Source organism: Neoarius graeffei, chromosome 9 (genome assembly GCF_027579695.1).
Source record: "Neoarius graeffei isolate fNeoGra1 chromosome 9, fNeoGra1.pri, whole genome shotgun sequence".
Taxonomy (NCBI): domain Eukaryota; kingdom Metazoa; phylum Chordata; class Actinopteri; order Siluriformes; family Ariidae; genus Neoarius; species Neoarius graeffei.
Window position 1 is genome coordinate 69,399,370 of NC_083577.1, and position 27,671 is coordinate 69,427,040.

At 42.0% G+C, this 27,671-nt stretch overlaps 1 protein-coding gene across 3 annotated transcripts; it reads left to right on the forward strand.

Annotated features, from left to right (window-relative positions):
- Window positions 1-9,911: 9,911 nt before the first annotated feature.
- Window positions 9,912-18,822, forward strand: si:ch211-67e16.3 (uncharacterized). Of its 3 annotated transcripts, none has more exons than XM_060930162.1 (6): window positions 9,912-10,151; window positions 10,857-11,156; window positions 12,216-12,382; window positions 16,652-16,696; window positions 17,963-17,983; window positions 18,306-18,822. In XM_060930162.1, the coding sequence occupies exons 1-6, from the start codon at window positions 10,091-10,093 to the stop codon at window positions 18,432-18,434; spliced, it is 723 nt and encodes a 240-aa protein (XP_060786145.1). In that variant the 5' UTR covers window positions 9,912-10,090; the 3' UTR covers window positions 18,435-18,822. The 3 variants fall into 3 exon arrangements, with proteins under 3 accessions (XP_060786145.1, XP_060786144.1, XP_060786146.1); XM_060930161.1 differs by having other exon boundaries at window positions 9,913-10,151; window positions 18,303-18,822; XM_060930163.1 differs by having other exon boundaries at window positions 9,913-10,145; window positions 18,303-18,822.
- The last annotated feature ends 8,849 nt before the right edge of the window (window positions 18,823-27,671 follow it).

A 27,671-nucleotide genomic window follows, 5' to 3' on the forward strand; every position in this document is an offset into this window, starting at 1 on the left:
CAATTCCCTATACAAGATATTCTTGGGAATGCGCCCTGAGTCCATACGGTGCACATGTCCTAGCCACCTGAGACGCCTTTGGATCAGCAGAGTGTGGATGCTTGGAATGCCAGTACGTTCGAGGACCTCCATGTTGGTCAGTCTGTCCTGCCAAGAGATGTTTTGGATGCACCTGAGACAGTGGAGATGGAAGCTGTTAAGCCATTTTTCTTGTCTGGCATATGGTACGGTACCCAAGACTTGCTGCCATACAGTAGAGTAGAAAGAACGCAGGCTTGGTACATGCGAAGTTTGGTGTTTGAAGATAACTGGCAGTTGGACCAAATTCTCTTGTTCAGTCTTGCCATGACACCTGCGGCTTTACTGATTCTTGCACCGACTTCGGCATCCAAGGAGAGGGAACTAGTGATCGTTGAACCCAGATACATAAAGCTCTCGACTGCCTCTACGTAGCTGTCAATGACTAAGCGATAATCAAAATTAAAACAAAAAACGCTTGGAATGTTTCACTTAACATGTAATGAATACAGAATATATGAAAGTTTACCTTTTTGAATTGAATTACAAAAAAATTAACTTTTTTCAGAATATTCTAATTGTGTGAGATAAACTAGTACATGTTTATATTATAGTGAGAAAGGGTTAGTTAGGTAAAGTTAATTAATTCAGAAATGAAACTCTTTACATAATATATTTCTGACAGAACTTAACAGATATTAAAAATTTAGAATTTTAAGTACATGTGATTGCAGTGAATAACAGCAGAAGACCACATCAGGTTCCACTCCTGTCAGCCAGGAACAGGAATCTGAGGCTGTCATGGGCACAGATTTTCTGAAACTGGACAGATGAAGACTGAAAAGATCCAAGTGATTTTTCCCCCCACTTATCTTCAATTGTCCAGTTTTGGTGAATTTATGCCCATGATAGACTCCATCCATCCATCCATTATCTGTAGCCACTTATCCTGTCCTACAGGATCGCAGGTAAGCTGGAGCCTATCCCAGCTGACTATGGGCAAGAGGCGGGGTACACCCTGGACAAGTAACCAGGTCATTGCAGGGCTAACACAGACAACCACTGACGCTCACATTCACACCTATGGTCAATTTAGAGCCACCAATTAGCCTAACCTGCATACCTTTAGACTGGGGGGGAAACCGGAGCACCCGAAGGAAACCCATGTGGACACGGGGGGAGAGCATGCAAACTCCACACAGAAAGGCCCTCACCAGCCGCTGGGCTCGTACCCAGGACCTTCTTGCTGTGAGGCGAGAGTGCTAACCACTACACCACCGTGCCACCCATGATAGACTCAGATTCTTGTTTTTGGCTGATAGGAGTGGTACCTGATGTGGTCTTCTGCTGTTTTAGTCCCTCCACCCCATGGTCTGAAGTGTTGTGCATTATGAGATGCTTTTCTGCTCACCATGGTTTCACGAGTGCTTATTTGAATTACCATATATCCTTGTCAGTTCAGTCCAGTTCGAGCTCTCATCAACAAGGCGTTTCCACCCACAGAACTGTCGCTCACTCAATGTTTTTTGTTTTTCACACCATTCTGTGTAAACTCTAGAGCATGTTAGGTGTGAAAATCCCAGGAGATCAGCAATTTATGAAAAACCAACATCAATGCCATGAACAAAGTCACAGAGATTACAATCCCCCCCATGATGTCTGATGTGAACATTAACTGATGCTCTTAAACTGCATCTGCATGACTTTTTGCATTGCACTGCTACCACATGACTGGCTGATTAGATAACTGCATGAATATGCAGCTGTACAGATGTTCCTAATAAAGTGTACACACACACGTATACAGTATATGTATATTGGTATCGATATAGTTGTGAACAGGGCTTCTGTCTAAAAACACATTACCCAATTTTGTAACCTTGTAGCATTTCATGGTTAAAAGACAGATTTTGGGCCAAGTTTACATTAGACCGTATCTGTCTCGTTTTCTTCGCAGATGCACTGTCCGTTTACATTAAAACGCCTGGAAACGCCGGGAAATGGGAATCCGCCAGGGTCCACGTATTCAATCCAGATCGTGTCTGATCCGGTACTGTGTAAACATTGAGAATACGCGGATACGCTGTGCTGAGCTCTAGCTGGCGTCGTCATTGGACAACGTCACTGTGACATCCACCTTCCTGATTCGCTGGCGTTGGTCATGTGACATGACTGCTGAAAAACAGCACGGACTTCCGTCTTGTATCACCTTTCATTAAAGAGTATAAAAGTATGAAAATACTGCAAATACTGATGCAAATACTGCCCATTGTGTAGTTATGATTGTCTTTAGGCTTGCCATCCTTCCACTTGCAAGTGGTAAGTGACGCGCATGCCCGACATGCACTGAGATCACACACACAGCGGCTCAGTCCCAAATCACTGCTCGTGCACGCCACTCGCGCGCTCTGTGAGCTGCGCAGGGCTGGAGTGTGCACCCTCCAGAGGGCACTCGCTGTTCAGGGCGGAGTGATTTGGAGCTCAGGATGCCTGCAGAGCCGAGCGTATCCGTGTATTGGCGTTGCTGTGTGCAGGTGAATCGTGTATTGGCGTTGCTGTGTGCACACTAATCGTTTTAAAAACGTTAATCTGATGATCCGCTGATACGGTCTAATGTAAACTCCACCTTAGAGACACCCACTTCAGTTCTGCTGTGCTCAGTACATGCTCTCGTGTACTATTTTCACATCACAGTGGTCATTTGATACCCATCTGTAACAGAGGAAACAGAGACTGGTTCACTGGGTGATGAACTTTATCACCATAGCCTATGAGCTAGCTGGATATTCAATCCCTATCGTGACATGCTACTCTAGACTCTCGGAATGTCTCTTACTCATACAGTGGTATGCAAAAGTTTGGGCACCCCTCGTCAAAATTGCTGTTACTGTGAACAAGTTGAAGATGAAATGATCTCCAAAAGGCATAAAGTTAAAGATGACTCATTCCCTTTATATTTTAAGCAAAAACTTTATTTTCATCTTTTACATTTTCAAAATGACAAAAAAAGGAAAAGAGCCTGAAGCAAAAGTTTGGGCACCCTGCATGGTTATTACCTAGTAACACCCCCTTTGGCAAGTATCACAGCTTGTAAATACTTTTTGTAGCCAGCTAATAATCTTTCAGTTCTTACCTGGGGGATTTTCACACATTTGTCCTTGCAAAAAGCTTCCAGTTCTACAAGTTTCTTGGGCTGTCTTGCATGCACTGCTCTTTTGAGATCTATCCACAGATTTTCAATGATGTTTAGGTCAGGGGACTGTGAGAGCCAGGGCAAAACCTTCAGCTTGTGCTTCTTGAGGTATTCCATTGTAGATTTTGAGGTGTGTTTTGGATCATCGTCTTATTGTAGGACCCATCCTCTTTTTAACTTCAACTTTTTTACAGATGGTGTGATGTTTGCTTCCAGAATTTGCTGGTATTTATTCGAATCCATGCTTCCCTCGACCAATGAAATGTGCCCTGTGCCATTGGCTGCAACACAACCCCAATGTTATGGGTGGTGAGATGTGGTGAGTAGGATCCAAGAGCAGAACACAGACCAGTAAATCCAATAACAAAAAAGATTTAATAGGAGTAAAAAAAAAAATCCAGAAAAAGCTAGGGACAAAAAACAAGGCAGGCAAGGACAAAAAAAAAAAAAAAAGGCTAGTATAAAAAATAGTCCAGACAAAAAACTTGAGACAAAAACATAGCCCAACAAACATGAAAAAAGACAAAAATGTAGTGCAAAAAACTGTGACAAGAACCAGGCAAAAAATCCAAGAAGCAATAATGGTGCAGAGACAACGTGAAAAACCAAGACGTTCTGGCAAAGTCCCCTTCTGAGAACGGCCTTTTTATACACGGCAGAGCAAACCAGGACATGAATGCCGGCAAGATGGAAGTGCTGTCCCGGATCCGGATTAGCGCTGAACTGGGAGATAATAAATCTCTGGAGTGGAAGTCCGGGACGGAGCATAACACCCAAAGCATGATCGATCCACACCCATGCTTCAGAATTGGAGAGGTGTTCTTTTCCTGGAATTTGGCACCCTTTTTTCTCCAAACATACAGTTAGGTCCATATATATTTGGACACTGACACAAATTTTGTTTTTTTACCTGTTTACTGAAACATATTCAAATTATAGTTATATAATGGACATGGACATAAAGTCCAGACTTTCAGCTTTCATTTGAGGGTATCCACATTAAAATTGGATGAAGGGTTTAGGAGTTTCAGCTCCTTAACATGTGCCACCCTGTTTTTAAAGGGACCAAAAGTAATTGGACAATTGGCTCAAAGGCTATTTCATGGGCAGGTGTGGGAAATTCCTTCATTATGTCATTCTCAATTAAGCAGATAAAAGGCCTGGAGTTGATTTGAGGTGTGGTGCTTGCATTTGGAAGATTTTGCTGTGAAGAAAAACATGCGGTCAAAGGAGCTCTCCATGCAGGTGAAACAAGCCATCCTTAAGCTGCGAAAACAGAAAAAAACCTATCCGAGAAATTGCTACAATATTAGGAGTGGCAAAATCTACAGTTTGGTACATCCTGAGAAAGAAAGAAAGCACTGGTGAACTCATCAATGCAAAAAGACCTGGACACTCACAGAAGACAACAGTAGTGGATGATCACAGAATAATTTCCATGGTGAAGAGAAACCCCTTCATAACAGCCAACCAAGTGAACAACACTCTCCAGGAGGTAGGCCTATCAATTTCCAAATCTACCATAAAGAAAAGACTGCATGAAAGTAAATACAGAGGGTTCACTGCACAGTGCAAGCCACTCATAAGCCTCAAGAATAAAAAGGCTAGATTGGACTTTGCTAAAAAACATCTAAAAAAGCCAGCACAGTTCTGGAAGAACATTCTTTGGACAGATGAAACCAAGCTCAATCTCTACTAGAATGATGGAAAGAAAAAAGTATGGCGAAGGCATGGTACAGCTCATGATCCAAAGCATACCACATCATCTGTAAAACATGGCGGAGGCAGTGTGACGGCTTGGGCATGCATGGCTGCCAGTGGCACTGGGTCACTAGTGTTTACTGATGATGTGACACAGGACAGAAGCAGCAGGATGAATTCTGAGATATTCAGAGACATACTGTGTGCTCAAATCCAGCCAAACTGATTGGTCGGCGTTTCATAATACACATGGACAATGACCCAAAACATAAAGCCAAAGCAACCCAGGAGTTTATTAAAGCAAAGAAGTGGAATATTCTTGAATGGCCAAGTCAGTCACCTGATCTCAACCCAATTGAGCATGCATTTCACTTGTTAAAAACTAAACTTCAGACAGAAAGGCCCACAAACAAACAGCAACTGAAAACCGCTGCAGTAAAGGCCTGGCAGAGCATTAAAAAGGAGGAAACACAGCGTCTGGTGATGTCCATGAGTTCAAGACTTCAGGCAGTCATTGCCAACAAAGGGTTTTCAACCAAGTATTAGAAATGAACCTTTTATTTACAATTATTTAATTTGTCCAATTACTTTTGAGCCCCTGAAATGAAGGGATTGTGTTTAAAAAAATGCTTTAGTTCCTCACATTTTTATGCAATCATTTTGTTCAACCCACTGAATTAAAGCTGAAAGTCTGAACTTCAACTGCATCGGAATTGTTTTGTTCACAATTCATTGTGGTAATGTACAGAACCAAAATTAGAAAAATGTTGCCTCTGTCCAAATATTTATGGACCTAACTATACCTTTGCACATTGTGGCCAAAAAGTTCTATTTTGATTTCATCAGTCCACAGGACTTGTTTCCAAAATGCATCAGGCTTATTTAGATGTTCATTTGCAAACTTCAGACGCTGAATTTTGTGGCTCGGACGCAGGAGCGGTTTTCTTCTGATGACTCTTCCATGAAGGTCATATTTGTTCAGGTGTTGCTGCATAGTAGAACAATGCACCACCACTCCAGGGTCTGCTAAATCTTTCTGAAGGTCTTTTGCAGTCAAACAGGGGGTTTTATTTGCCTTTCTAGCAATCCAACGAGCAGTTCTTTCAGAAAGTTTTCTTCATCTTCCAGACCTCACCTTGATCTCCACTGTTTCTGTTAACTGCCATTTCTTAATTACATTACGATCTGAGGAAACAGCTACCTGAAAACACTTTGCTACGTTCTTGTAGCCTTCTCCTGCTTTGTGAGCATCAATTATTTTATTATTCAGAATGTGAGGGAGTTGCTTAGAGGAGCCCATGGCTGTTGATTTTAGGGACAAGTTTGAGGAGTCAGAGAATTTATACAGCTTTGAAATCTACATCATCTGACCTTTCCTAACAAAGAATTTGAACAAGCCACAGCTCAATAAGCTAATTAAGGTCTGAAACCTTGGTAAAAGTCACCTTGTGTTTTTTTTTAATTAAAGATGAAAGCCCAAATATTGCCATGACATTCATATCCAAGACGACGTTCATGTCCCTGTATGTAAACTTCTGACCACAACTGTATGTGCCTATGTTAGGCACATAGGCAAAGTTAAGCTATGTTAAAGCAGGGTTTGTAGTAAGCAGGTAAGTGAACAGGTTATTTTGCAATTACAGCTATTTTTAAAAGGCAGTTAATATTTTTATTTTTCCAGATACAAAACATCTCAACAACTGTTATTCCAATACCATCTTCCAACTATTTTCAATAATTTTATATGCTCTGTTTGGTTCTGCCTCTTGTCTAGTTTTGCCACAGCTCAAATCTGCCTAACACACTCATTATTCATTCACATGCACACAAGAAGTGTATTCAAGCTATTTTGATTCAACACTGTAACTCAACACTGTAACTTTAATGAAATCTCATCTCATTATCTGTAGCCGCTTTATCCTGTCCTACAGGGTCGCAGGCAAGCTGGAGCCTATCCCAGCTGACTACGGGCGAAAGGCGGGGTACACCCTGGACAAGTCGCCAGGTCATCGCAGGGCTGACACATAGACACAGACAACCATTCACACTCACATTCACACCTACGGTCAATTTAGAGTCACCAGTTAACCTAACCTGCATGTCTTTGGACTGTGGGGGAAACCGGAGCACCCGGAGGAAACCCACGTGGACACGGGGAGAACATGCAAACTCCACACAGAAAGGCCCTCGCTGGCCACGGGGCTCGAACCCGGACCTTCTTGCTGTGAGGCGACAGCACTAACCACTACACCACCATGCCGCCCACTTTAATGAAATCTGTTTGTTTTAATGTTTTTCTAAAGCTATACCTCTCTATGGTTTTCTCACTCTAAATCCAATTTAAACCAAAAATCTAACTAGCCATGAATATGCATTTATAAAAGGCAATGTGTTTTGAATGTAACAATATCATATTCTTTCTGTCATACTTTATTGTAACTATTCAATCAAAATAAATAAAAAATGCAATGTCATAAACCCGTAAATACACTGAAACATGCCTCAAAATGTGAAGATGATATATACAGTACATATTAATCAGTTGTTTAATATAGTGTTTCTCAACACAAATTTGTTCCTAACACATATACACAACCGTTCAAAAGTTTGGGGTCACCCAGACAATTTTGTGTTTTCCATGAAAAGTCACACTTTTATTTACCACCATACAGTGGTGCTTGAAAGTTTGTGAACCCTTTAGAATTTTCTACCTTTCTGCATAAATATGACCTAAAACAACATCAGATTTTCACACAAGTCCTAAAAGTAAAGAGAACCCAGTTAAATAAATGAGACAAAAATATTATACTTGTTTATTCATTTACTGAGGAAAATGATCCAATATTAGATATCTGCGAGTGGCAAAAGTATGTGAACCTCTAGGATAAGCAGTTAATTTGAAGGTGAAATTAGAATCAGGTGTTTTGAATCAATGGGATGACAATCAGGTGTGAGTGGGCACCCTGTTTTATTTAAAGAACAGGGATCTATCAAAGTCTGATCTTCACAACACATGTTTGTGGAAGTGTATCATGGCATGAACAAAGGAGATTTCTGAGGACCTCAGAAAAAATGCTGTTGATGCTCATCTGACTGGAAAAGGTTACAAAACCATCTCTAAAGAGTTTGGACTCCAGCAATCCACAGTCAGACAGATTGTGTACAAATGGAGGAAATTCAAGACCATTGTTACCCTCCCCAGGAGTGGTCGACCAACAAAGATCACTCCAAGAGCAAGGGGTGTAATAGTCAGCGAGGTCACAAAGGACCCCAGGGTAACTTCTAAGCAACTGAAGGCCTCTCTCACATTGGCTAATGTTAATGTTCATGAGTCTACCATCAGGAGAACACTGAACAACAATGGTGTGCATGGCAGGGTTGCAAGGAGAAAGCCACTGCTCTCCAAAAAGAACATTGCTGCTCGTCTGCAGTTTGCTAAAGATCACATGGACAAGCCAGAAGGCTACTGGAAAAATGTTTTGTGGTGGGATGAGACCAAAATAGAACTTTTTGGTTTAAATGAGAAGCGTTATGTTTGGAGAAAGGAAAACACTGCATTCCAGCATAAGAACCTTATCCCGTCTGTGAAACATAGTGGGGGTAATATCATGGTTTGGGCCTGTTTTGCTGCATCTAGGCCAGGACGGCTTCTCATCATCGATGGAACAATGAATTCTGAATTGTACCAGCGAATTCTAAAGGAAAATGTCAGGACATCTGTCCATGAACTGAATCTCAAGAGAAGGTGGGTCATGCAGCAAGACAACGACCCTAAGCACACAAGTCGTTCTACCAAAGAATGGTTAAAGAAGAATAAAGTTAATGTTTTGGAATGGCCAAGTCAAAGTCCTGACCTTAATCCAATCGAAATGTTGTGGAAGGACCTGAAGCGAGCAGTTCATGTGAGGAAACCCACCAACATCCCAGAGTTGAAGTTGTTCTGTATGGAGGAACGGGCTAAAATTCCTCCAAGCTGGTGTGCAGGACTGATCAACAGTTACTGGAAATGTTTAGTTGTAATTATTGCTGCACAAGGGGGTCACACCAGATACTGAAAGCAAAGGTTCACATACTTTTGCCACTCACAGATATGTAATATTGGATCATTTTCCTCAATAAATAAATGACCAAGTATAATGTTTTTGTCTCATTTGTTTAACTGGGTTCTCTTTATCTACTTTTAGGACTTATGTGAAAATCTGATGATGTTTTAGGTCATATTTATGCAGAAATATAGAAAATTCTAAAGGGTTCACAAACTTTCAAGCACCACTGTAAGTTGTAAAATGAATAGAAAATACAGTCAAGACATTTTTCTGGCCATTTTGAGCATTTAATCGACCCCACAAATGTGATGCTCCAGAAACTCAATCTGCTCAAAGGAAGGTCAGTTTTATAGCTTCTCTAAAGAGCTCAACTGTTTTCAGCTGTGCTAACATGATTGTACAAGGGTTTTCTAATCATCCATTAGCCTTCTGAGGCAATGAGCAAACACATTGTACCATTAGAACACTGGAGTGAGAGTTGCTGGAAATGGGCCTCTATACACCTATGGAGATATTGCACCAAAAACCAGACATTTGCAGCTAGAATAGTCATTTACCACATTAGCAATGTATAGAGTGGATTTCTGATTAGTTTAAAGTGATCTTCATTGAAAAGAACAGTGCTTTTCTTTCAAAAATAAGGAAATTTCAAAGTGACCCCAAACTTTTGAACGGTAGTGTAACTCATGACAGGTTTAATAACGAGCTGTTGAGCTGTTGATCAGTTGTGTTGAGATTTCGAAAACCTTGAATCTAGGCAGACCATTGCGTCCCAATTACTCAGTTTGTGACATATAAAAAGTGTGGGTGTTCAAGAGGAAATCTTCTCTTCGTGTGTTTATTTTTCAAGAAAACACCCACATACCTGTTCAGCTTCTGGTGAGAATCAGGAAATGGAAAATGTATTTAAACACTGCAGAATGCTATAAATATATTGGGGAAAAAGAATCCATGTGGACTAAATTAGCATCCATTAAGCTCTTTTTTGCATTTGCTAAGTGTCTACAAGGCAGTACCAAAGACACCACGTTTTGAGATAATGCTAGTCATTTCCTGTTTTTTTCCCCACCTCATAAAAATACACAGTAAGGGTTGAAAGCTGTAAAGCATACTCATCACGCTGTAGGTTGACATGTCGGACATAGTCTTTACTCTTCTCCTTAGTCTTTCTCTGACACTTCACATTGGTACGGGTAAGTAGTTATAAAGCAAATAATATATTCTGTTTAGTTTTTACTATCGGCTCTATTCGCTTAGGTTTATACAAAACACATAAACTGGCTTAACCTATAGATAGAGCTATTAGAACTATTCATTATGAGCAGTGGCTAATCCAAACTGGAACATATATTATGCCATTATTCATTTTGTCTCTGAAACTATTTAGTGATGAGTGAATTTTTACTGAGAATAAAGGATTTGTGGAATAGTCATATTTGCTCATCAGACATAAATTTATATGAATGTACAGGTATATGACTTATATATATATATATATATATATATATATATATATATATATATATATATATATATATTTGTGTATATGTTTTAAATCTATATTTGTAGTCATTCCTTTATCATGTTTTCTTGCAGCTTAAAAGAGACTGTCATTCATTTGGAAGATAAAAGTGGGTGTGCTGATAGTTTTCACATCACTAAAAGCCAAATTACATTTTCATCTATATTTCCATTTCTAATTTTACAAATGGCTTCAGTTCAATTTAATTGTAGCACTGATTGACATTCATGATGGACACTGTTTTTCCCCTATGACTACTTATGGGATGTCTACTGAAGGAAAACAGAAGATTATAAATAAGTGTATATAAGTGAACAGGTCTTCTGAATTATAATTACTTTTTATTTCTAAAGCTAATCTGCTCTGTTTTTTTCAGTCTGCGCCGGATTCAATGTGTCGACATTATTGCAGTACAACTTCACAGATAACTCAGTCAATATTATATGCCAACATAATGCCCCGGAGGCCTGGATAATGGAAGCCAATTTGCTAATTAATGGCGAGAATGTGTGCAAAACAGACAAAAGCAACACAGCATGTGAACAGAGAAAAGAAGGAAACCAGATCATTTTTCCAGTGAAGATTACTGCTGAGCATAAGTATAGTTGTTTGGTTTACAGAAGTTCGCCAATGCCTCTTCAAACGAGAAATGGAAAAGAAATTACATTTTCCCCAGGTGAGATAATACGAGTCATATTTGGAAAATAAACTCTGTCTGTTGTATTAACTAGCCTTTACCACACTAAAAGTTTTGTTATATGTGATGCTAAAAAATTAAAATGAGTGCTCGCTGTAATTCAAATCACAGGTTTATATTAATATGTTTCTTCTTATATGTTGTCATTGTTATAGTAACAATTAATTCACAGGGACATGGCAGATGGTCTACATAATGTAAAAATTTTTAAATACATTATAACTTTTAACCATTCACACAATCATTAACATGGCAAAGTTGGGGTCCTGAGTGGTGCAACAGAACAGTGTTCACCCCATTGTTGGCAGAACACAAGTTTGAATCCCAACAATGCCATAGCCATCCATGGTTTGGAGACCAAGAAGGGTTAGGGTTAAATTGGCTGTGATCTATGGGGCAGGAGATGCTAGCCAATCAACACTAACCAACTGTGGGCATCTGTGAGCTCATGTATACAGAAGAGGTGTTTTCCTTCAAGTGTATTATGCTGGGTTGTGACATAGCATGAGTACGAGTTTGAAAAGATGTGGTTGTCTGGCTTCACATGTTTTAGAAGAAGCATGAGTTAGCCTTTACCCTCCCTGGTTGGTAGTTGTCATATGAGAGAGCTCGTAAACAAAACTGGGAAAACAATGGTGGGAAAAAAAAGAAATCAACATAAAAAAGAAATAAGATTAAGTTTTCTGTAAAGAGATTTTTCTATCCATTTATAGATAGAATCTTGTGTGCATAAAATATAACTATAACCATTTACAAGTACAATGTGTAATACTGTAAATAATGGCAAATGGCTGTGGGATAAGAGGAACAAATCACCTCAGGGCGTGCTGTTAAAAAAAAACAAACTTTGGCATGATCATCATTGCACCCAGTCACTGATATGTCTTATAGTAGCGCACTTTTTCATAGCATATTTCTTAATTAAAAATGTATAAAAGTTTATGGCAGTTTGAATCATTACATTCTTGAAGCAGTTAACATATGAATATGTCCATAGAAGCAAAGAGTTAAAAATGTCCTTTGTATTATGTTTTGAAGGATGTGAAATTCCATCTCCGACACCTACGAACTCAAGCGACTGTGCAGAGAGCAATGTTTGCCCTCGTGATACTTTACCTGGTTTACACACCTGGGCTCTTCTTGGAATTGTGTTTCTGCTGTGCCTCTACAGTTTGATTATTACTGCTGTTTATACCAAACTAAGGGTAATACAATAATCTGCTTAATTTCATTAATTAATTTTATAGGCTCCTGTAAGCATTTATCCATTCCTGTCCTCAACTCATTACTAACCAAGGGTAATTGATGCCAAGTTTTACAAAACAAACTGGCCAACTACAAACCCCATTTCCAGAAAAGTTGGGATATTTTCCAAAATGCAATAAAAAACAAAAATCTGTGATATGTTAATTTATGTGAACCTTTATTTAACTGACAAAAGTACAAAGAAAAGATTTTCAATAATTTTACTGACCAAATTAATTGTATTTTGCAAATATAATTGAAGTTCGAATTTGATGCCTGCAACATACTCAAAAGAAGTTGGGACAGAGGAATTATTACCATCGTATGACATTATCCGTTCCTTTAATAACACTTTTTAATAATATAGGATCTGAGGATTAATTGTTGCAGTTTTGCAATTGGAAATTTTGTCCATTCTTGTTTGATACAAGACTTCAGCTACTCAGCAGTCCATGGTTGCAGTTGTCTGATTCTGTTCTTCATGATGCGCCATACATTCTCAATAGGAAACAGATCTGGACTGGCAGCAGGCCAGTCAAGCACATGCACTCTGTGTCTATGAAGTCATGCTTTTGTAGCCCATGCTGAATGAGACCTGGCATTGTGCTGCTGAAATAAACACAAACTTGTTGGGAAGAGATGTCACCTTTTTGGCAACACATGTCTCTTTAAACACATATATCCCAATATACGCTTCTGCATCAATGGTACCTTCACACTAGAACAGTGGGCATGTGCCATCCTTGACCACCATGCAATGGAGTAGTAAGGCATCTCCTTCACTCCACTAGCCTGGGGTGGTGCCTTGAGCAAGCACTAGCAACCCCTCGCTCCCCCTGGTCAAGATTATGAAAACTGGACTTGGCAGACTGTGTGGAGGAGACCACCACCTGGTGGTTCAACAGGCAGGAAGGCAGACCCAGCAAAGTGTTTGAGGAGTGCAATCAGGACACAGTGCAACACGGAGAACACTGTTGGTCATCCACTGCATCCTGACCTAGCTCCAGTCGTCTTGATTCTGTCTTGTTCCTGGACTCAGTTAGGTCAGGATGAGAGAGTGAAGCTCATGGTTATGCAACTCTCCCTTACTTTAAACCAAGTCATGTGCAAGTCATGACTTCAAATTCAAGTCCTGTGGCAATGGGCAAGTGGCGAAGCAGCAGGTCCAGAAACACTGGAAGCTGTAGTCATGAACCACACAAACGGCCCAGGGCATAGGATCACTCTCTGCTGGAATGAAGCAGCAGCAGAGTTTGGCAGCCCCCTGGGTTTCGAATTCACTCTGCTCACCTCCATGGAGGAAGGGGCTAGAGAAGGTGCCCAAAACATAGCCTGCTTCACCTCACCATGGCCAGCACACTGCAAGTGGTGGGGATCCTACTCAGTGGTTGAAATACAACAAAAAGATAGTGAAGGAAGAAGAAGAAGAAGAAGAAGAAGAAGAAGAAGCCTTTATTTGTCACATACATACTTCAAGCACAGTGAGATTCATCCTCTGCATTTAACCCATCTGAAGCAGTGAACACATGCACACACACCCAGAGCAGTGGGCAGCCATACTACAGCACCCGGGGAGTGGTCAGGGGTTAGGTACCTTGCTCAAGGGCACCTCAGCCCAAGGCCACCCCATGTTAACCTAACTGCATGTCTTTGGACTGTGGGGGAAACTGGAGCACCTGGAGGAAACCTACGCAGACATGGGAAGGACATGCAAACTCCATACAGAAAGGCCCCCGCCAGCCTCGAACCCAGAACCTTCCTGCTGTGAGGTGACAGTGCTAACCACTACAGGTTAGCTACAAGGTGAAGGTATTCCACCTTGGCATGTGGAACGTTGACATATGGGCGTACCTTCAAAGCCCAGACTGGCCTCATCAGTTACCTCTGGACCCACAACTGCCACCCATCAAATTGAAGTCATGGTTATCTTCGACCCCAAAGGACGAACATCACCTTCACATATGCATCTCACCCATTTTGTGGGCACTGATGCCCCCCATACCATCACAGATGCTGGCTTTGACACTTTTCTCTGATAACAAACTGGATGGTCTTGTTCATCTTTGGCACTGAGAACTTGACATCCAGTTTTCCTGAAAACAAGCTGAAATGTGGACTCATCTAACCACAGCACACATTTCCAATGTCTTTCAATCCATCTGCGATAAGTTCAGGCCCAGAGAAAATCAGCAGCGCTTCTGCATAGAATTGATGAATGGTTTCCTCCTTGCATAATACAGTTTCAGGTTGCATTTCTGAATGCATCAGCAGACTGTGTTATGTGACAACAGTTTTCCAAAGTAGTCCCAAGCCCATGTGACTATATTTGCCACATTAGCATGACAGTTTCTCAGGCAGTGCTGCCTGAGGGCTCAAAGGCCACGCGCATTCAACAGTGGTTTCCGACCTTGCCCTCTTCGCATAAAGATGTCTCCGAATTTCCTGAAACTTTTCACAATATTATGTACTGGAGATGTCAGCCCTGTGATAACCTGGGGACTTGTCCAGGGTGTACCCTGCCTCTCGCCCATAGTCAGCTGGAATAGGCTCCAGCTTGCCTGCGACCCTGTAGAACAGGATAAGCGGCTGCAGATAGTGGGTGGATGGATGTACTGGAGATTTTGAAAGACCTAAATTCTCTGCAATCTTGCATTGAGAAATGTTCTTTTTGAACTGACAGACAATTCTCTCACAAATTTTGACACAAAAGAGTGAGCCACAACCCATCCTTGCTCACAAAGGCTGAGCCTTTGGTGCATGCTCCTTTTATTGAGGTATTTCACTCACGTGACCAAGTCATGTGATGCTGCCATTTTGGACGGCACGGCTCGAATCAGTTTGAATGTGAGGAAGGCGACAAACGAAAAACATAAAAGAAAAAGGAGCGAGATGCAGAAAACACCTTCACTATCCAGCGACGTAGGGCATTTACAGGGCGAGCAGAGGGAGAGGTATTTGCAAAAATTGAGGTTAGCAGGCTTAGAGAACGATGTTTACCTGCTTCCACCAGGATTGTTCACTGACAGCTAAGATTTGTTCACATTTTCATTTACTTTCGGTCCTCAGGATAAACAAAATGTTATTAAATGTCATTGAAATAACTTCTTAGTCTGTTGAGACATGGCCCGTTATAAGTTTTTCCTTTACTGTATTTACTAGTTTACTGAGCACGCTCCGGGGCTGGCCGGGGCGGGCTAGCGCTCCGGGGCTGACCGGGGCGGGCTAGCGCTCCGGGGCTGGCCGGGGCGGGCTAGCGTTCTGGGGCTGGCCGGGGCGGGCTAGCGCTCCGGGGCTGGCCGGGGCTAGCTAGCGCTCCAGGGCTGGCTAGCGCTCCGGGGCTGGCCGGGGCTAGCTAGCACTCCGGGGCTGGCCGGGGCTAGCTAGCGCTCCGGGGCTGGCCGGGGCTAGCTAGCGCTCCGGGGCTGACCGGGGCTAGCTAGCGCTCCGGGGCTGACCGGGGCTAGCTAGCGTTCCGGGGCTGGCCGGGGCGGGCTAGCACTCCGGGGCTGGCCGGGGCTAGCTAGCGCTCCAGGGCTGGCTAGCGCTCCGGGGCTGGCCGGGGCTAGCTAGCGCTCCGGGGCTGGCCGGGGCTAGCTAGCGCTCCGGGGCTGGCCGGGGCTAGCTAGCGCTCCGGGGCTGGCCGGGGCTAGCTAGCGCTCCGGGGCTGGCCGGGGCTAGCTAGCGCTCCGGGGCTGGCTGGCTCAGTAAACTAGTAAATACAGTAAAGGAAAAACTTGAGACTGAAAGGTTTTAACAGTCATCCAAATGACTGAACGTAAACGTTGCTACAGCAACATACTAGGTACTATGATGTTGACATTAGCTAGCTTGCCGTCCAAAATGGCGGACACCGGGGCGTCACGTGACCCTGTGACGTCAGGTGAAATACCTCAATACCCAATCATGTTACCAATTAACATGCTTACTGTGGAATCTTCAAAAATGGCATGACTTGAATATCTTATAAAATTTTCAGTCTTAATTTGCCTCTGTCCCAACTTTTTTGAGTGCGTTGCAGGCATGGTATCAAATTCTAACTTTGTTTATAATTACAAAATACAATTAAGTTGGTCAGTAAAACTCTTGAAAAGTTTTTCTTTGTACTTTCATCAGTTAAATAAAGGTTCATGTGATTTAACAAATCACAGATTTTTTTTATTGCATTTTGGAAAATATCCCTACTTTTCTGGAAATGGCATTTATACATCTCTTTTTGTCCTTTTCTGTAGAACAAGATTTCTGAAGAGCTTACAATAACCTACGTCCCAATGCAGGTAAGAAACTTGTACATACTTCAGAGAAAATGCCTGTGATTACCAGAATGCCGATGTTTTGTTAAACTAGAGCACATATCTACCCCATACTGAGTCACTGTTATCAAGTTGATACTTTTTTTCCTTGATGGTGTGTGCGGTAATTTAGATTTATATCAGAGGGCTGTTGAATTCTTGAATTGAGTTGCTTAGAAAGTGTTGACTATGTTCGAGCTAATGTACAGTAAGCTGATCATTATTGCAAAATAAACCATGACCGAATGATACAATTTTGAATCACCCTAAATGGGTTTATTTTGCAATAATAACTGGCTCACTGTACATCATCCCACTTATTACACAGTTACTTACTAAAAAAATTAATAATTTGACACAAAATATTGATTTTAAAATTATTTTATTTCTTCCATGAATGACGTGGTTCATAGCAATGGACTGTTGTACAGAAATAACAGACCTTAGAATGCCATAATTGACCAATCAGAATTGAGTACTCAACAAAGTTGTATAATAATTTTGCATAACAGCAGCTCTGACAGTCTTTCCATTGGTAATTCAAATCACAGGTTTAAATTAATGTGCTCATTCTAATACATTATTGTTTCTATCGTAACAAGGACTCATATGGTCAAATCTCCACATAATCTAAAAATAATAAATGAATTAAAAGAAATATGTTACCGTATTTTACAAAGAAAAACTTATCCTCATTAATATGGTGAAGCTTTCTGAAAGGAGACAGGTTTATTTAACATTCAGACAGGAACCGACATCTTTAAGAAGTTAAGAACTCTAAAAATAAAAAGTGTAATGCAGATTTTAGTAATTTCCTGTTTTGAATTACAACCATCATTACCTATATTTAGTTCAACAGTCTTCTCTTTAGATCATGTGAATGTTCTGTATTGGCACCTTTAATATACATACACTTCCTGGACTTGATATAGCATAGATATTACATAGTTGTTACAATATTATAATTGTTATAACTCTAGTCATTTGAGGACATCACCAATATATATGCGATTTAACTCACTGATTTCTTTTCTTGATGTGGTTCTTGAGTTATCTCAGTCGAAGTCCAATGAGGACAGAACACTGGCACTACAAGTTTTTAACTTTGATATGGCAAAATATAATAATGCTGTAATTAAGACACTGTCACAGCATTAACTTGATAGAAAAGGTTGTAAGAATTACTATAGAATATTGTGAAGTATAAAAAATATTTTCGTATTCACTTCTATTTTGTGTCTTCATCTGCAGCAAACTCGAATCAGACCTAAGGTAAGAGATACACTTTCATGCATTTGTCATCTTTCTTTGTAACTACATTGCTAAACAGGTAAGCAGTCCTCTTCCTGGAGTGAGTAGGTTGAGCGGGTTTTGTGTGTCAACTCTACATACAGAATTACACTAAATCAATGACTCTAATGATCCAACACATGGGCATAAAAAAAAAGTATTACATTGTGCACAAGAAGCACCAGGAAGGATGTTTCCTTTTAGAATAAGTGCATGATATTTGAAGTAAATGCAACTTTTTTTTAATGTTCTTAACTGGTGCAAAAATGTGTTCTACTCCTAACCTACTAACCCATTTCAGAAGAAAGTGAAAGGACACGGAGCAGACAAGAATGCAGAATACATGGATATGCGTGAGGTGCATCACAAAAAACAACCCATCAGAGACATGAACCACAACTCTCGTCTGACTCCTGTGGGCTTTACTGTCTGATCCTTCTCCATTTATGTGTATGAGTGTTGATTTTAAAAATAGTCAAGAAAACTGTAGCCTATGCTGCATTCATCTGAAAAAGGTGGAACAACAACAACAAGGTGCAATCTATGTTTTAGGATTTTGCCACACTATTCTCATTGCACAAGTTATATCCATTAGTCAAACAACATGCAGCTCAATGAAATATTGTTTTGTCTTTAATCTAGCACTTTTTATAAACATACTGTAGTGTTGCTATACCTTATACCTTGGGCTATACCTTATACCTTGGGCTATACCTATGACTATATCTTTGCTATCTTGCTCCTATGGTGATACTGTTTATACAGCAAATGTTATATGTTGCATATTGATGTCATTCATAAATGTATAAAAAGCCTTGAAAGTGTGCACTGTTTTGATTGTATTGTCCTTCAGTTTGATTCCATTTTATTAAGAAGTAAAAGAACAACTTTATTTATCACACATACACTTAAGCACAGTGAAATTCCTCTCTGCATTTAACCCATCTGAAGCAGTGAATACACACACATATGCCGCTTTTCCACTACAAACGCGGCTGAGCCGTGCCGTGCCGAGTCGAGCTGAGTCGGGCTGAGCGGGGCTGTTGGAGTTGCATTTCGACTACAACCGCGCTGAACCGTGCTGGCTGGAAGTGGGTGGACACATTGGGTGGAGTTAGCGAAAGTGGGTGGACGTCATGTGATGTCGTTAAGCAGCGCAAACAGTGACATCAGTGACAGTGGCGGAACAAGTCAGAGCCGGGCCGGGGGCAGGGCAAATGACCGGACCCTTTATTAAAGCTGATCATAACATCATTTTAGGCTACAAAATGTCCGCAACTGCGGTGTTTACCAATTTCAACACTACCGGGTGCAACTATGTTATTTAGTACATCAAGTCCTTCAAACGAACATGTAACTCAGAAACAAAAAACATTAGGATACTGTACATGGCTCATAATAAAACATCAATAGCCTATACTGCGCACATTATTTGAAGGGCATACGAATGAGCGCTCAGAGGTTGCAGCAGTGACAGGAAGAGTCAGAAATAAAAGGAGGGCGGTGCAAACCTCACTGAATGCACTGTGTTTACCAATTTCAACACTACGGGGTGCAACTATGTTATTTTGTACATTAAGTCCTTCAAACGAGCATGTAACTCAGAAACAAAAAAACATTCGGCGACATACTGTACATGGCTCATAATAAAACATCAATAGCCTACTGCGCGCATTATTTGAAGGGCATACGACGAGCCTTGCGCTCCGCGAACTCGTCCACGATGCTCTGTCTGTCACTGATTCAGTGAGCTTTTAAGCGGTAGTCTCACGACCCGAATAGTAAACAATAAACATGGAGGACATGGAGTCGTTAGTGTTGCTGGTCTTGGTGCTGTGGCTTGACAATGCGGACAGATACTGGCAAGAGCGTATAGATGAGGCGAGGCGCATAAGGCTTCAGAAATTCTCGTAATTCGTAATTATTCTTCTTCCGGGTTTGCGGTGTTTACAGATCCCAGCGCGCTCGCGGGGCATGTGTGGGCATGTGAGGACACTCCTCCTCACCAATCAGTGCACAGGGGAGTGTCTGCTCATGCCCCCAGCCTCAGTCAGCACGGTTTGGCTCGCTTCAGCCCTACCCCAAAACGGTGCGAGTTTTAGGGGCTAAGCAGGGCTGAAACGAGCTGAGTCGTGCTGGTTTTTGGTAGTCGAAACGCGAGCCGTGTCGGGCTGAAGTGAGCTGAAGCGAGCTGAAGTGAGCTGAAAAAGGGTAGTGGAAAAGGGCCATTACACATGTGAGCAATGAGCACACACATACCCAGAGCAGTTTTATTTGTATAATAGCAACTCTGATGAACAAACCAGAGGCAACAGTGACAACAAAAATTCCCTGAGATGTCACAAGTAGGAAACCATGAGAGGAACCAGACTCAAAAGGGAACCCATCCATCCATCCATCCATTATCTGTAACCGCTTATCCTGTGCAGGGTCGCTGGCAAGCTGGAGCCTGTCCCAGCTGGCTATGGATGAGAGGCAGGGTACACCCTGGACAAGTCGCCAGATCATTGCAGGGCTGACACATAGAGACATACAACCATTCACACTCACATTCACACCTACGGTCAATTTAGAGCCACCAGTTAACCTAACCTGCATGTCTTTGGACTGTGGGGGAAACCGGAGCACCCCCACACAGACATGGGGAGAACATATGAATGAATGAATGAATGAATGAATGAATGCTTTATTTCAAACAGATCAAAGTAGTACAAAACAGAAGAGAAGAAAAACAAAAGAACAAATAAAAAACACTTAATTCAATTAAAAAACAATGGAACAATATTAACTTAACATGTTTGAAAAGGAGTAGGAAGAAGCATTAGTTTATTTAATCCTACCCCTTTTCCAATTAATTAATAATACTATTTACTATTTACTTCCTGTGTGTGTGTATATATAATTTATTTGTCACATCACATCACATTATCTCTAGCCGCTTTATCCTTCTACAGGGTCGCAGGCAAGCTGGAGCCTATCCCAGCTGACTATGGGCGAAAGGCAGGGTACACCCTGGACAAGTCGCCAGGTCATCACAGGGCTGACACATAGACACAGACAACCATTCACACTCACATTCACACCTACGGTCAATTTAGAGTCACCAGTTAACCTAACCTGCATGTCTTTGGACTGTGGGGGAAACCGGAGCACCCGGAGGAAACCCACGCGGACACGGGGAGAACATGCAAACTCCGCACAGAAAGGCCCTCGCCGGCCCTGGGGCTCAAACCCAGGACCTTCTTGCTGTGAGGCGACAGCGCTAACCACTACACCACCGTGCCGCCCCTTATTTATTTGTATTGTTATTATTATTTTTATTTACTATTTTTAAATCACATACTCCTAAACACAAGTAATTTAAACATATTTACCAGTACCAACAAAATAGAAAATAAACAAAATAAACAAAGTAAATAAAAATATGTGCAAAAGCCCTAGTGCTCGTCCCACCCTTCTTCCTCACTGTACCTAGTAAATACCATGTGTTTGTACCGCTGTTTGAATATACTCATGCTTGGACATTGTTTCAGCCCCCCCGACAGTCTGTTCCACAATTTCACTCCACATACTGAGATGCAATGTGTTTTTAAGGTTGTGCGAGCAAAAAGATGTTTAAAGTTCATTTCCCCCCTCAAATTATATCCCCCCTCTTTCTGAAAAAACAGTTTTTGAATGTTGACTGGAAGTAGGTTGTTTATTGTTCTATACATGATTTGTGCTGTTTGAAAATGAACCAGATCTGTGAGTTTTAGTATTTTTGATTTTAAGAATAAAGGATTAGTATGTTCTCTGTAACCAGTGTTATGAATTGTCCTTATGGCTCTTTTCTGCAGTATAATCAGTGGTTGTAATGTACATTTATAAGTATTACCCCAAATCTCTACACAGTAATTTAAGTATGGTAATATTAGTGAGCTGTAAAGAAAGTGGAGTGATTTGTAGTCCAGAAAGTGTTTTGCCTTACTCAGTACTGAAATGCTCCGTGACAGTTTGGTTTGTACATATTTTATGTGAGATTTCCATGTTATTTTATCGTCCACAATTACACCAAGAAATTTATTTTCATATACCCTTACAATATCAACCCCATCTACCTGTATTAGTGCTTGAGTATTCCTTTTACAATTCCCGAATAACATGAATTTAGTTTTGTTAAGGTTTAAAGATAATTTGTTCCTGTCAAACCACTTCTTTAATTTAGACAGTTCTGCAGTGATCATCCCCAGACGATCCTGTAAACTCCCCCCTGAACAAAAAATATTTGTGTCGTCTGCAAATAAAACTAATTTTAATAACTTAGAAACTTTGCAGGCGGCACGGTGGTGTAGTGGTTAGCGCTGTCGCCTCACAGCAAGAAGGTCCGGGTTCGAGACCCATGGCCGGCGAGGGCCTTTCTGTGCGGAGTTTGCATGTTCTCCCCGTGTCCGCGTGGGTTTCCTCCGGGTGCTCCGGTTTCCCCCACAGTCCAAAGACATGCAGGTTAGGTTAACTGGTGACTCTAAATTGACCGTAGGTGTGAGTGGGAATGGTTGTCTGTGTCTATGTGTCAGCCCTGCGATGACCTGGCGACTTGTCCAGGGTGTACCCCGCCTTTCGCCCGTAGTCAGCTGGGATAGGCTCCAGCTTGCCTGCGACCCTGTAGAACAGGATAAAGTGGCTAGTGATAATGAGATGAGAAACTTTACAGATATCATTTATGTAGAGAAAGGCGGCACGGTGGTGTAGTGGTTAGCGCTGTCGCCTCACAGCAAGAAGGTCCTGGGTTCGAGCCCCGGGGCCGGCGAGGGCCTTTCTGTGTGGAGTTTGCATGTTCTCCCCGTGTCCGCGTGGGTTTCCTCCGGGTGCTCCGGTTTCCCCCACAGTCCAAAGACATGCAGGTTAGGTTAACTGGTGACTCTAAATTGACCGTAGGTGTGAATGTGAGTGTGAATGGTTGTCTGTGTCTATGTGTCAGCCCTGTGATGACCTGGCGACTTGTCCAGGGTGTACCCCGCCTTTCGCCCGTAGTCAGCTGGGATAGGCTCCAGCTTGCCTGCGACCCTGTAGAAGGATAAAGCGGCTAGAGATAATGAATGAATGAATGATTTATGTAGAGAATGAACAGTTTTGGACCCAATACTGACCCCTGGGGGACACCACAAGCAATGTCCAAGCATGAGGAAGTGTAATCTCCCAACTTTACAAACTGTCTGTTTGTACAAATGTAACCTACTTCAGCTCACACTATTAAGAGTAACCGCTGGAGTTTACAGATGCCTATACCGTACCACTATATGTTTACCTTTTGGACCAGCACATCAAAAGTTTAGGCTCGGTACTGGAGAAAGGGGTATCAGAAATTGCATTGAGTAGAAGAGCAAAAATGCACACAACTCACAGGTAAGTTTTATATGTATTGTATTAACGCATAAACAAAAAAAAATGATAATAAAATTAAAATGTCCTTCAGTGCATGAAATGTCACAATAGCAATCCAGAAATGAAATATATAGATCAACCAGGTGGATAACAAAATCGCAGTTCTTATCTCCAATTAGGTTGGCTCGCCACAACTGCTGGAAGCTACCTCCACCTCTACAGTACAGAAGTGATCACAGCAGAAGAGTCCATGCACCACTCCCAGGTTTCACAGAAGAAGGAAAACCATAAAAAAAAGACACACAAAAAAAACCCGGCCAGAGATCAAAATCCTGTACACACATACAATGGCACTACGATCACAGCTCACACCAATCCAGCTTCCAACCGATTTCTTCTAGTGTCTGTCGCAAAAAACACAAAATCCTCACTCAGCCAGCAGGCAAAACAATTTTTATGCTGTTGACTCTTACAATGACAGCAAGAGGAAAGTAAAATGTCGAAGTTTCAAGTGCTCAGTTAGCAGAATCTGCCGCGAATTTCAGCAAGCAGCCGCCTTGTTCTCGGTCCAGCCAAAAAAAGAGAAAAACTAACAGTGTAAAGTCACTGGCGGCTTCTGATTGGCTCAACTTGCGCACGTGAACTCCACGTCACCCATGTCTTTATCACATTAAAGAAGAGCACATTCGTCACTTTTGAGATAAAATGAAGTGCATATGAATAAACCTGTGTGTTTATTTCTTTTTGGATTTATAGTTATATTTAATATATTTTTATCATAATCCTATTTATCCATGTGTCATGAACTGTATGAATCTATTTATTTTGCAAATAATCTATGGTCAACTAAACTAATGACGAGGACGCAGTGACCAGGGCTACACAAACTCCACACAGAAAGGCCCCCGTTGGCCACTGGACTCAAACCCAGAACCTTCTTGCTGTGAGGTGACAGTGCTAACCACTACGCCACCGTGCCACCAAAAGAGAACCCATCTTCTCCTGAGTGACATCAGGTAGTGTGATTATAAATTATTACTCTTCTACCACTGTATACTATAAAGTCAAACAGGACTCATAGTATAGGAATAGGAGTCCTGGGATGAGCACAGAACAGTCTCTATAGTTACAGCAGCAGCTGATATTTATTCTGTTTTTAAAAGACAAATGGCAGTTAATCACATCAGTAACTTGAATGGATTATTCATTAGAATGTACTGTCGTGGTGGCATGGTGGTGTAGTGGTTAGCGCTGTCGCCTCACAGCAAGAAGGTCCGGGTTCGAGCCCCGTGGCCGGCAAGGGCCTTTCTGTGTGGAGTTTGCATGCTCTTCCTCCGGGTGCTCCGGTTTCCCCCACAGTCCAAAGACATGCAGGTTAGGTTAACTGGTGACTCTAAATTGACCGTAGGTGTGAATGTGAGTGTGAATGGTTGTCTGTGTCTATGTGTCAGCCCTGTGATGACCTGGCGACTTGTCCAGGGTGTACCCCGCCTTTCGCCCGTAGTCAGCTGGGATAGGCTCCAGCTTGCCTGCGACCCTGTAGAACAGGATAAAGCGGCTACAGATAATGAGATGAGATGAGATGTACTGTCGTTGCAGGTAGCCAGATTTAATGTATACTATGGAATAATGGTAGCAATGAATGCATTTATGTGTCATAATACTTGCTTGCTGATCTATTAAAGTGCCATATTGACTTGTGTAAAATATATGACCAAAAGTATTTGGACACCTGGCCATCACACCCATATGTAATTCTTCCCCAAAATGTTGCAACCAAAAAGTTTGAAACTCACACTTAATTTATTTGTCACATAGTTCATGACAGGGGAAGAATACAGGGCAAAGCCCCAATTGATTCTCAACCCCTTTGCTTTGGCATAGATTTTTACACCAGATGCCCTTCCTGACACAACCCTCCCCAATCTTTCCAGGCTTGGGACCAGCACTAAGCATGTACAGCCTTGGTATTTTTGAACTGTGAAGGAAACCGGAGCACCCAGAGGAAACCCATGCAGGCACAGAGAAAACATGCAAACTACACACAGAAAGGCCCCCTTGTTGGCCATGGGGTTCAAACCCGGAACCTTCTTGCTGTGAGGCAACAGTGCTAACCACTACACCACCATGCCACCCATACCACCATGCCATTTAGAATGTCTTTGTAAGCTAACACATTACAATTTCCATTCACTGGAACTAACAGGCCAGCATGACAATACCCCTGTGCACAAAGTGAGCTCCATGGAGACACGGTTTGCCAAAGTCGGAGTAAAATAACTGGAGTGGCCTGAACCCTACTGCACATGTTTGGAATGAATTGGAACACTGAATGCATCCCAGGCCTCCTCCACACACCAAAATATAGTGGAAAGCCTTCCCAAAAGAGTGGAGGTTATTATAAAAGCAAAGGCAGACTAAATCTAGAATGGGATATTAAACAAACACATGTTGTGTTGTGTTGAACAACGATGTTGTGTGTCCACAAACTTTTGTCAATATAGTGTGATGGCCGCCGTATGTTTTGACAGACAATAGCATAGCACCACCGAAAAGTGAAAATATTAAAATGTTGTGTGCAGTGTATGAAAAAAAAAAACTAGGCAGAAGAACCGGTTCTTGACCTGCGAGAATCTCTTCTGTGCTGCCAACACTCAAGATGATGCTATTCGCCAACCTTGGCTCCCAGACTTAAAGCCTTTCTCCATTTGCCCCGATCTTCTGCGACTGCTTCCCAAGATGTAGATGGGATTTGAAACTCTTTAAATCTTTGAACCTTAGTTGGGGTCTGTCTTTGCCCCTAGCACCAGTCAACAGCTCGCCATACAAGAGATCTTTGGGTATCCTTTCATTTTCCATATGGTGAACATGTCCTAGCCAATGGAGGCAACGATGTGCAAGGATTGAATGGAGTGTCTTGCTCTTTGTTCTCTCCAGGACCTCTTGATTGGGCATCTTATCTCTCCATGTCACTCCGAGAATTCGCCGCAAGCACCGCATGTGGAATGAGTTGAACCTGTTTTCTTGCTCTGCATACATAGGCCAGCTCTCAGATCTGTATAGAAGGATACTGAGAACACAGGCATTATATACCTTCACTTTTGTGCTGGTTGTGAGCAGGCGGTTCTCCCAGACTCATTTTGAGAGGCGGGCCAGTGTTGTTGAAGCCTTTCCAATGCGTTTGGCTATTTCTTGGTTGAGGGACAGGTTATCAGAGATGGTAGAGCCCAGGTAAGTAAATTCACTGACCACATCAAGGACAGTGCTGTCTATGGTGATACTTGGTTCTGCATTGCATCTTGGATTCTGCACCAATACTTGGGTCTTCTTCAGACTGATGGTAAAGCCGAATTCTTCGCATGCTTTGGAGAAAAGGTCCACTAGCCTTTGCAAGCCTTCCTCAGATTGTGCTATGAGGGTGGCATCATTGGCAAACAGAAGCTCTCTGATCAACACTCGCTGTACTTTGGTCTTGGCTCTCAACCGTGCAATATTGAAAAGGCTGCCGTTGGATCTGGTGTGGATGCAGACACCTTCATTGGTCGAGTGGAAAGCATGTTGTAGAAGGAGTGAGAAGAAGATACCAAAGAGGGTTGGTGCAAAAACACAACCTTGCTTTACTCTGCTTTTGATGGGAAAGGGATCAGAAAGGGACCCGTCATAGAAGATCCTTGCCTTCATGTCATCGTGGAATGACTTGATGATCCTCAGTAGGGTTGGGGGACAGCCAATTCTTTCAAGGAGCACAAATAACCTTGCACAGCTTACAAGGTCAAAGGCCTTGGTCAGGTCAATGAATGCGAGGTAGAGTGGCATGTTCTGCTCCCAGCTTTTTTCTTGTAACTGTCTGAGGGAAAGGATCATGTCGACAGTGGAACGATGTGCTCTGAATCCACACTGTGACTCAGGGTACACTCTGTCTGCTAGGATTTGGAGGCATTTCAGGGCTACTCTTGCAAACACTTTCCCAACAATTGACAACAGGGATATGCCTCTGCAATTGTTGCAGTTGGAACACTCACCTTTGTTTTTGTACAGAGTGATGATTTTGGCATCATGTAGGTCTTGTGGGACACGGGCTTCCTGCCAGCATTGGATTAGCAGTTGGTAGAGGTGTTTGATCAGTGATGAGTTTTTTCCAGCTCTGATGTCTTCAAGTGGTATGCCATCACTTCCTGGGGCCTTACCCATGGAGAGAGAGTCAATGGCTTTGAGCAGCTCCCTCTCTGTTGGAACTTGGTCAAGATCAGACATAGTTGGGAAGGATTCCAGAGATTCTATAGCTTCTCTTGTCACCTGATTCTCGGTG